Raw genomic sequence first — 12,286 nt, forward strand, 5'->3', positions numbered from 1 at the left:
AGTATATAATATCATACCAGTTCACCAAAAAGAGGAGTCTTGTCATTTTGCACATCTTCACCGACAATTTCTCTACTACCCCCATTCGTAGTTTGAAGCTCTATTACATGTGATCCATAGGACCCATCCACTATGGTATAAAAACTTGTAAATGATGGTAACGATTGAAGTGTCAAAGACTGCAACTTATGAAACTCAAGTTGACCATAATCCACTGGTATTTGAAGGATTTCCTTTAAAGATCCACATTCACAAACCTCAATTATTTCTACACTGGTAGGAAATTTATCCATAAAAGAATTACATTCCGAAATCTCACATGTTTTTGAACTAGTAAGAACCTTAAGTGCGTAAAAGGAGTGGAGATTCTTCAATCGGTTACACACTTCAACTTTGATGGCTTTTAATTTGGCGAATGACGCAGCTGTAAGAAGACCGTAACATATCACCTCTAAGTTCACTAGATTGTAGAGGCATAGAGATTCCAAATTGGGAAAAATGTCCACACAATTAGACAATGTTGTTGAATTGAGATATTTGATGTTATTGTTATTTACAATGTGCAAGTGTTTTAGATATGGAAATCCATCTACATTCAACTCATTAACGACATTTTGAACACCATCTACATTTCCCAACAACAAACATTGTACTGTTTTAAACAACATTTTAATGCCTTCGTAGGAGTGAATGTCACTGGCATCATTCAGTTGCAATGCCAAAACTCTAAATGTTTCATACTTATCAGGCATCCTAAAGTCTCCAACAGAAAACATTTCCAAGTCTCCAACCACAATCTTGTAATCTTTTAACCTATCAAAGAACAAGTGATCGGGCAAAACTGAAACACAAGGGATGCTTAAGTCCACCACTTTCAACTGATACAAATTCTTTATTTCAGAAAGAAACAAATTTTGACCTTGGTTTGTCTCTCCTTCCCCCAACATTCTAATCACAGACTTTCTTATATACAACTCTTCTAAATGTGTCAAACTTGATAGAAGATGTGGTGGAATATTAGTATCCACTATGAAACAATCACTGATGTCTAAAAGTTGTAACTTATCCAAGCACCCTAACTCAGTAGGCAAAGTTTTTAGTTGAGATCCAGAGAAGCTGAGAATTCTTAATTTTTTCAGGTCTCCTATATGTAAGTTGTCATCCAATGTGCATCGCTCCAAACAAAGCATTCTAAGCTTTAATAGACATTTAATGGAAGATGGTAATCTTGATAGACGAAAACCAATCAATATTAAAACTTTGAGATTTTTCATTCCTTCAAAAAAATTCTCGGGTATTATCAAAGATGGATCATTAGTGTCTATTTGAAAAAATTTAAGTTGAGAACAATTTATCTCTTTAGGAAGCCCGTCAACAATATCACAACTGCATATCGACATAGAAGTGCAACTCTCTAGTTCGGGCCAATCATCTAGTTTGCCATTTCTGAGTGTAAAAACATTTCTATCATTGTTAGCTATGGACAAAGCAGCATCTCGAACCAAGTCATGCATATTGAAATGATTATTAGAACTTCCATCCAACAGTAAGCCTGAATCCTTTAGCTTTTGGATTGACGTTTTAATTCTATCCCGAGCTTCCCAAATTGAGGAGACCCCTTCAAGTATACCCAAACCAAAACAATATTTCACTAGGTCCATAATTAGTGGCTGATGGCCCATTTGAGCACAAAGTAAGAAAATGGACTTTATCTCCTCATTTTCTAGATGGTCATAACTCATCTTCACTGAGATATCCATAGATGTTTGCACTTCCACTAATTCTTGTCTTTTAAGTTTTTCTAGTGTAGCTTCCCATACTGGCTCACCCTTGCTTCGTAATGCCCTTGCGACTGTAACTATTGCCATTGGTAACCCTGCACAATATTTTTTCACAATTTCCTGTTTAGAGTCTGACATTTCATTACGTATTCCAGCCAACTTTTGAAACAACATCAAAGCATCCTTGTCATCTAATTCCTTTACGCAAAAAGTCGACTTTATATCCATTTTATCACACAATATCTTTTTATCCCGTGAAGTTAGCAAAATTTTGCACCCCTTGTGACTACCAAGGATTTTTTCTTTGTTCAACACTTTGTAAGTGTGATCCTTGTTATCATTATTTTTTGCCAACTTTTGGTCACTATGATCTTTATTATCATTTTTTTTGGCCAACTTTTGGTGATTATGATCCTCGAAATTTTGGTGATTATAATCCTCGAACTTTTGGTGATTATGATCCTTGTTATCACTGATTGAGACATCCTCATAATCATCTTCATCATCAAAAAGTGGAATCCCTAATTTGTTCAGGTCCAATTTATCCCAAAGATCATCCAAGATTAAAAGGGTGTTCCCTTTTTTTTCTTTAACCTCCTCCGTAGACAATCAGCTCTCACATTTTCACCTTCCCCTTCCAATCTCAATCCTAACACATAAGCAATTTCCTCCTGGACATTTTGTAGATTGGGATTGGCTGTTATTTCTACTTTAACCACCACATCAAACACCTTCTTGTCTTTAGCTTTTCTTGCAATTTCTTTGATTAAAGTGCTTTTACCCACACCCGCTGGCCCATACAATCCAATTATTCTCACAGTGGAATCCTCAAGTTGTGTCATTACTTTTTCCATTATGGATTTTGTAGAACCAAATTCTACAAAGTCGGAATTAAACAAAGTGGCATCATTAGAAGTTACATCTTCCCTATAGGAAACTTCATCAAAGTTGGGGGACTCATCAATTAGTTTTTTAACATCCACTTCCATTTTCTTTGCTCGTCTTCCTAACCTGTGTCTATTCAACAAGTACGAAAAAACATAACAACTGAGCGACCTAGCTCTTTTGTGGCCATCATCATTCTCAAACACATTCATTAGAGTCTCAATTTCATTCACTTTTCGAACCCATTCAATAACCTTACCTTCAATGCTGTTTAGATTTTTCTGAGTATCATCACATTGATGATTTATCCTCTCTTTTTCAAATCCAAGATCCTTAACACTATTGCTTAGTTCAAGAACATTTTGCTTGTAACAGATGATGTAAGTCACATGTCGAACACCAAGTTTTGATATAAAATCAATCACTGCCTCAACAGGTTTGCTAAAAGGCCCCAAATAATCCATTCTTAAAGCTTGATTATCTTTTACAAGGCTGGGTCACATCTCTTTTCCAACAAAACATAAAGTGAAAACATATCAGTCAATAACTAAATAAGAAAAGAGGATATTGTTTCATCTATAAAAAAGCCATGAGTAGATATATTAAAATGAAACCAAACAATGATGTGTTAAAATTTATAAAAGCATGCTAAATTTAAAAGCATGAATGAAAAATATTCAGTTAACATTGTATTAGAATGATATTTTAATAAAGTATTTTTGACAATAAAAAGTCTTACAGATTTTAAGAGATTATGTAAGTGATATACTTATATGTTTTCTTAAAAGTCTTTAAAACGATTAATATTTTATAGTTTCAATTTTAGAGGGTTTGTGTAGTAAAGTTAAAAGATTTAAAAGAATTCTATAAATGTATAAGATTTAAAAATAACTTCATGAATTTAGAAAACTTTCAGAATTTTTATGATGTTATAAAGACTGACATCGTTTGGACAAAATAGAAAATCGAGACAACTTTTTTCATTCTTTTAAAACTTTTTTGTTTTTTACTTCGTGCTTTACTATATTATTTTATCTATTATATATCAGTTTTTACATTTCGCTTAAAGAGTTTGAACAATAATTTTACATTATGACTTTTGTTATCTTGAAATATGAAAATAAATATTTTATATCCTAGTTCAGTTGGAAGTTTTTCATAATTACACTATTTACAAAGAAATTAATCATGTAGTACACAGGAATTGCTTTTCATGCTTTAATTTTTTAATCAATTATCTTTGCTTCTTTTCAATTTGGGCATTAATGTTTTCAAATTTTAAACAAATGTTTACATAATTACAATTTAGTTTGAATTAGCACTTAATTTAAGTTTGATTAATTTGCTGACTAAAGGAGTGATTATTTAAACACGAAAGCAAATGAAGCCTTTAAATTAAAGACCATATTTGCTTTAGTTAGCTTTCACCTTCACTCTCATTCTAGCCAACATACAACCAAGAGAGGACTCTAAGTTTGAGCGTTGCTGCAACAAGACATAAATCTCAGTTACGTTGTGTTTGTTTCATCAGGTTTATTGTTGAGGAAGATGGAAAAGCATGAATGTTTGCCGTTTATATCGGTTTATGTGTGTGAAAAAATGAAGAAAGAAAGGGGAGGAAAGTGGGAATGTTGTGATGATTGTGAGCTACTCTATGTGGGTAACGATGGAGGAAAGTTGTAGCATATTGGTTTTTATTTTATTTTTTTATGAGTTGAGATAACCCAATTGCCTCCAATTAATATATGTGTTATTGTTAATAAAAAATTTAATATAGAGAAAAGAACAAGGACAACTGAATTTTTACATATTTGTCCTTACTTTTTAGTGAACATAAACAAAGAAAGAATTCTTGCATAACTAAAATGGCAAATAAGTTTATGGTGTTAATGATGTAGGGAAGAAAGACATAATCGATTATGGCTAAAAGCATAATTGCTTAAGCTAAAAAAGACACAGCTCACTATATAGTCATTATTCATTATATGGCCTTTTACAATTACGCCTTACGAAAATAATAAATTAATAGTTAAAGGTATCAATTAACTCATGTCATGGTCCATGGGTCAATCCAAATTCACTCCTAAATAAGTCCCCTCTTATGAGAACACCAAGTGAGTAGGCAAAAAAAAAAATCTTAGTCCCTCAAGTCCCCTCTTACGATGAGTTAGGGTCAGGGTTAAAGTGGACTTGACTTCACTACATGACTTTAATTAACTCTTAAATACAACACCTGGGTCTAAAGACGAGCTGAGTTGTCTCGACTCGAAGGTCGACCTAAGTCCACTTGAACCGAAGTTCAAACTGATTCAGCTCAAATCGAAGGTCAAATCAAGTTAGTCTGATCCAAAGTTATAGTCGAGTCAGTTTGGGACGAAAGTCTAGACAAGTCGACTAGGCTGAAGGTCGAGATGAGACCATGAGGTCGATGATCGAGACAAACTTGCCTAAGCCAAAGCTCTAGACGATTCATCATACACCAAAATAGAGACAGGTCAAGGATAGACCGACCCAGGTCGAGGATCGAGACGAACCAGCCTTGATAAACGGTCGAGACGGGCCAATAGAGGTTTAAGATTAAGACAAGTTAGCTTGGGTTAAAGGTCAAAATAGGCCAAAAGTGGAACAAATTCGACCAGAAGGTTGAGATGGGCTAGCTCACGCGGAAGGATGAGACCACCCATTTTTGAGAAAAATTCGAGATAGGCGGGCCAGGATTGAAGGTCAAAATAGACAAACTAATGATGAATGTCGAGACGAGCAAACCCAAGTAAAATGCCTAGATGGACCAACTTTGGGAGAAAGTCAAGACGGGTGTGCTCGAGCACGAAAGTCGATGGCTTGATTATGTTGATTTGAAAATGTTTCTTTGGTTATAAGGAGAACATAATTATTGATTATATTTAACTATAACTAATTATATTTAACTCACGCTGAAGGACGAGACCACCCATTTTTGAGAAAAATTCAAGATAGGCAGGCCAGGATTGAAGGTCTAAATGGGCATACTAATGATGAAGGTCGAGACGAACAAACCCCCGAGTAAAATGCCTAGATGGGTCAACTTTGGGAGAAAGTCAAGACGAGTGTGCTCGAGAAGGAAAGTCGATGGCTCGATTATGTTGATTCGAAAATGTTTCTTTGGTTATAAGGAGAACATAATTATTGATTATATTTAACTATAACTAATTATATTAGTCTTTAAACTTATAACTCTTTTGAAAAGGAAGCTCTCTCTCATTCATTTCAATGATTCCATACTCTGAGAAGAGAGTCTTGTTATTTTCTAAAAGAGATATTCTAAGAGTGTCATAGATTACATCTTATGTGGAAAAGAAGAGCTCAAACTTCATCAAGAAAAGTGATCACGTTATTGTACAATCTATCACATATAAAGCCATATCTTTCTTTCTTTTTTTGTAATCAGGTATTGTGAATCTTGCACTGATGTATTGGTATGTGTACTATAGGTAATTGAGTATTTTCCTTACCTAGCTTAGAGCTTCTTGAAAGGAGTTTTAAAAAGTGTTTTTAGTTTTCTTCTGATTGCATAAATACTCTTGTAATTTAATAAATCAAGTTTTGTAGTGAAAAATCTAACTCAGATTGTCTGGATCAACTAAATGTATATTCTAATCAAGCTATTATAAAAATTCTTGTGAGTTTTTGAGTTTTATTTTTTGCTCATTATCTTGAATTCTTTATTGTTTTCAATGTTCATTCATTATTGCACTAATTTTCCCTTATCATCAACAATTTTAAGCAAAATTTTCTTTGAATTATTTTAAGATCATTTTTTAACCAATTTACCCCTTTTGGTTGTGTTTTAACCATTTTGTAATTTACCAACATTATAGAAAGGCAAACCCAAGGTTTGTGGAATTCAAATGAAAATGGAAGGAATAGCAAATGATACATAGGATGGAATTTAAGAATGATTTCACATTAATGGATCTTATTATAATTGTCTTAGAAAACAAATATTTTTTTATTCCTTGTACATTTAATGTAATATATATTTTTCCAAATTCGTTATAATTTAAGATCAACCAATATAAAATATGTGTTCAATATTTACAAAATATATACTATTTTGACATCAAATTTTGTATAAATTAAAATACTTTTTACAACATAAAATAACATTTTTCTACTAGTTTCTCTTTATTGGATTTTTACTTAATATTCAAATAAGCTTAGCTAAACCGATTGAATTTGAAACAAAAAAACTCATGAACTTTTTTATGATAATATATTATGATCTCTTTTGTTTTCAATTCAATTAATACTATTTCTTTTCAGTAAATCATGGTTAGATGAAGTAATGGTTAGAAAACTCAATCGTGGTCAATATCTAAAGTAGAATAATTAATATTTCTTGCTAACAAGAATAATGTTTGATTTGCTAATATATATATTTGATAATTCTAAAGTATAAATCGGATTAAGCAATTCAACTAGAATATAGGACAACTGATCAGTGATCGATTTATTCAAATAAGATAATCAGCTCAAAAAAGATTCAGTAACTGGTAATTTCAGAATCTTACCTTGAGTGTGAGACAAACTAAGAATAAGAAAACTCTTATTCATCACCATCAAGTGCTCCATTTTCCATTTCTTTTCCACTTTTGTGTTTTCTTTCCCTTTCTGAATATTCCCCTCGTTTAGAACTGCTGCTGCTGTGTAAAACTTCAAATTATTGTTCGCTAACTTCATAATATTTGTAAAGCCGTGACAGTTAAAAGATCCAAAAATTGTACGAAATTGCCATCTTTGTATGAATCAAATTTCTTAAAATCTTAAAATCTTAAATGAAAAACGAGCCAATATACAGATTGATAGATTGATATTTATATAAGCTACGAAACACACCTCTGATATTGGAATTGAATGACCTTAGGTTCTGATTTGGCTTTCGTTGTCACTGTTCCAAAACCTAACATCTAGCAACACTGCAAGAGAATACGGAGAGCATATGAGAAAGAGGAGGGTATTAACAGAAGTGACCCACACCAACTTTTTCGATTCCTTGCATATGTTTGACGCACTTTTTCTTTGAGAAAGTTTCACCAGTGTGAGTGAGCATTGAGAGGTTTTTCCAGTGTTATACTGAATTTGGGGGAAAGTAATCGCATTTGATCTATTAATGTTTTAGAATATATCCGTTGGTGCATGTTAGGATTTGATTTTGAAATACATGAAAAATGCAATTAAAAATTTAGAAAAAAATAAGAGAGAATTGAGAGATAAAGACACATGCTAATAGAATAATGAAATAGAAAAAGAAAAAAAAAAGAAAAAGGAAGAAGAAAGAAGGAAAGAAAAAGAAAAAGTAATGAATCAAAGTAAAATATTCCTTAGTACTAAATTTTGATAATTTTTTTTTATAATCTCAATTTTAAGTATCATTTTTTAAATAATTTTTTTTAATTATTTTTAATATTTAAAAATTATTTAGAAGATCACACTTCAAGAAAATTATTAAAATTTAATAGTTAAAATATTATTCTCTTAACAAAGATCCATGATCTAACATTTTACACGTGGTGTTCCCACGTTAGAGTCCGGTAAGAACCAACGAATAATGCGCTAAACTCGTAATTATTATTGCCATTGTTAATGGATTCATACATTTGGTTCTGCAATTTAAAATTGAAAAGTTAAAAGTAAAGCAGATTAGAGAATAACTTTTGGGTTATAATAAAACAAGTTGCCCTCAAAAGATTAGATAGATATGTATGAAGGTCTTGTGTTGATTTTATTTTACTATTATTTTTGCATGACTGATTAGAACCACTTCCGATGTCGTTTTAAAATATTGGTGCATGAGGCCACCTTCTACCCACTTACTAAAGTAACCTATTTTGATGCATAATTGTAAGTATCTTCATAATTAAAAGTTGTTGCAAAAATTATATTTTATTTTAGGTGCATACATAAAGTAATTAAGGTTGCAACAATTGAAATGTGTATCGTAATAATTAGAAACTGAATCGTATAAAAAATATCAAACTATTTAAAAGGAAATTGCATTGAGTTATTATATTTAGTTTCGAATATTTGACAATTATTTTTAAATAAAACTATTTGAACTAAATTAGATTGTATTATCATTTGTATTTAAACACCAAAATTCCTATAAAAGTAAATTACAATTTGACTCCTCTAATTTAGTATCAAACTCAAAATAAATGAAAACATTAGATTCAATCAATATCATTCAATTACAATTTCAACAATAATTACTTAAAAACTCAACAATGGTTACTTGTGTTCCAAGTAATAACAAGGAAAGAGTGAGATGACACAAAATCTTATAGACACTGTGAAGCATTGTGAAACGAATTTAACTTTCAATCAAAGCATAAACTAATTAAAATAATTCTATTTTTATAAAGAAACAGAGTAAAAAAATTAAACACTCCCGTAATAGTAAATTGAGAAATATTAGACTAAAATTTACACTTTTACTGAGAATTATTTACATAGAAATGTGTCAGAATACAATGATAGGATTTGATTTTGAATTACATAAAAGTAGAATTAATAATTTAGAAAGAAATTGAGAGATAAAGAGGTATATATCATCGCATCATATCACTAAAAAAATTAAAATAAATAATCTAAAAGTGATGAGAGTGATGAGTTAAAAATAAATAAAAAAAATGGATTAAAATATTATTATTCAAGAGATATATTCATAGAATAATAAAATAAAGAAAAGAAAAAGAAAGAGAGAAATAAAAGAAAAAAGAAAAGAAAAATCTGATATGTCATATTTTACACTTGTAGTGTTCACATACCAGAGTCTCTAACAGCCGACTAATAATGTTTTAAATTTTAATCATTACCACCATTGTTTATATATTCTTACATGTTAATGGTGTTGGTAATTTTGGATCACACATATATATGATACATAATTAAATGTGTTAAAGCATTATTTATTTAAGTCAAATAATAAAGTGATATGATTAAATTAAAATTTTGGCTAAAGGCATGTGTCATGAAAATAAAAACTGTGTAGAGATTATAAAATAATTTCTAATTTGATGAGAGACCAAATTAGAAATACGGAATCTTTGAGTAATTAACCTAATCAGGTTATTTAAAGGGTCATGATCCTCTCCTGAGAGCACACAGGTAGAACGTAAATTTTCTATTCCTGATTTTTCTCTGTATCCCCATCAGGAGAGAAAACCTAGAAGGAAATATAGGTACTCTACAGATTGAAGATCAGGATTGAAGATCAGATGACCAACAATAACATTACTATTAGAGATGGCAAATAAACCCGTCCCCGTGGGTATTGCCCGAACCCGTCCCCGTTTTGACGGGGAATCCCCGCATTGACTGGGTATGGGTATGGGTATGGGGAATCCCCGATTTTTTCAATTAGGTATGGGTATGGGGATGGGGATGAATATATCCCCGCCATAATACCCGTCCCCGCCATCTTTCCATCATCGTTTAAATTATTAAAATATTCACAATTAATTAAGTAACCCTATATATTCTTTTTATTTTTTATTTCTTCTAAATATTTGGTTTGTCATGAAACTCATTCGCATCTCCAATATATTTTTTATCTTATCATAATCTTTATGTAATTATGTTAAAATGATGTATGTCAATTAAAAAAAAATTATGTCTGACATTTGAATATTTCTATTATTTTTTAATATTTTTATTTATTGTATATTTTCCTTTCACATGAGAATGTTTAATACTCTTAATTTAAGTGTTTAATAGCATAAACATTTCATTTACTTGGTAATATAAAAAAATCTTTTCTTATTATTATTAATTTTTATTTCATTTCAATAACTCTTTTATTTCGCTAAAACAATTTTTGTTATTTTTCAACCATTGAGTATATATGTTGATATTTGAAAAGTTTTCTTAGATCTCTAAGATATTTTTCGTCTTATCATACCCTAAATTATACATTTGTTTTTTCTTTGTGCAATTCTTTTCAATAGTCTCCAAATTGTTTATAAGACACACATTTGTTAATTTTTTAATATTTTTATTTTTGTTCATTTTCATCATGTAGAATACTATTTCGATAATTTTTATCTAATTATTTTTTATTTTCTAACTCATTACAATCATACTTTAATTTTTTCACTATAATTGTATAAATAATTTTTATTTACTACAATATAAAAATTTAATGTAATTGTCATGAATATTTTTTTATCACCATCCAACATATATTGGAGTTTAAAAGATACAATATCTATGATAAAATTTTATTATGTTTATTATTTGTTCTTTGCTTCATTTTTTTTTATCAACCATTGAGTATATATGTTGATATTTGAAAAGTTTTCTTAGATCTTTAAGATATTTTTCATCTTATCATACCCTTAATTATATATTTGTTTTCTTTTGTGTGATTCCTTCCAATAGTATCCAAATTGTTTATAAGACACACATTTGTTAATTTTTTAATATTTTTTTTGTTTATTTTCATCATGTAGAATACTATTTCGATAAATTTTATCTAATTATTTTTTATTTTCTAACTCATTACAATCATACTTTAAGTTTTTCACTATAATTGTATAAATAATTTTTATTTACTACAATATAAAAAATTAATGTAATTGTCATGAATATTTTTTATTACCATCCAACATATATTAGAGTTTAAAATATACAAGATCTATGATAAAATTTTATTATGTTTATTATTTGTTCTTTGCGTCATTTCTTTATCAACCATTGAGTATATATGTTGATATTTGAAAAGTTTTCTTAGATCTCTAAAATATTTTTCATCTTATCATACCCTTAATTATATATTTGTTTCTTTTTGTGTGATTACTTCCAATAGTCTCCAAATTGTTTATAAGACACACATTTGATAATTTCTTAATATTTTTATTTTTTGTTTATTTTCATCATGTAGAATACTATTTTGATAAATTTTATCTAATTATTTTTTATTTTTTAACTCATTACAATCATACTTTAATTTTTTCAATATAATTGTATAAATAATTTTTATTTACTATAATATAAAAATTTAATGTAATTGCCATGAATATTTTTTTACCACCATCCAACATATATTGTGGTTCAAAAGATACAAGATCTATGTTAAAATTTAATTATTATGTTTATTATTTGTTATTTGCATCATTTTGATCAACTGATGTATTATAACTTTTATTAGTGTATAAAATATAGATTCATTATAATTTAAAAAATTGAAGTAAACAAACATTTAAAATATATTTTAATTTAAATATTTTTTTCCTTTTATATTTTTTTAAAAATATTTTTTCCTTTTATAGTTTTTTTAAAAAATATTTTTAAAGTTTATCAACTAGGTTTCATTAATGTTTGCAAATTTAATAAATGTTTGTGTTCTCATTAAATTTTATTTGGTATTCTAATCTAAAATGTAAACAATTATAATTTATTTGAAAGTATTTGATATCAAAGAAACAACCATACTCCTAATATTGAACATTTGATAATATTATGTTTCCTTTACCGTAATTTTTATTATTTTATAAAAATTAGTTAAAATTAATATTAAAGTAGTAAGTAAACGGGTACGGGTATGAGTACGAGATTATACCCGTTACCCGATGGGAATGGAA

The 12,286-nt window shown here is 29.2% G+C and overlaps 1 protein-coding gene across 1 annotated transcript in view; it reads right to left on the reverse strand.

Annotated features, from left to right (window-relative positions):
* The window catches only part of LOC114166893 (uncharacterized), a 28,531-nt gene extending 21,861 nt beyond the window's left edge, over positions 1-6,670 (reverse strand). The window contains 2 exon segments of the mRNA XM_085667531.1: positions 18-2,359; positions 2,362-6,670. Of these exon segments, the coding sequence (XP_085523657.1) occupies positions 18-2,359; positions 2,362-3,130 (3,111 nt within the window). The 5' untranslated portion in view covers positions 3,131-6,670.
* Between the last annotated feature and the right edge of the window lie 5,616 nt (positions 6,671-12,286).

The sequence above is a fragment of the Vigna unguiculata genome, chromosome 10 (assembly GCF_037176805.1).
Source record: "Vigna unguiculata cultivar grain cowpea cultivar isolate G323 ecotype 2 chromosome 10, ASM3717680v1, whole genome shotgun sequence".
NCBI lineage: Eukaryota > Viridiplantae > Streptophyta > Magnoliopsida > Fabales > Fabaceae > Vigna > Vigna unguiculata.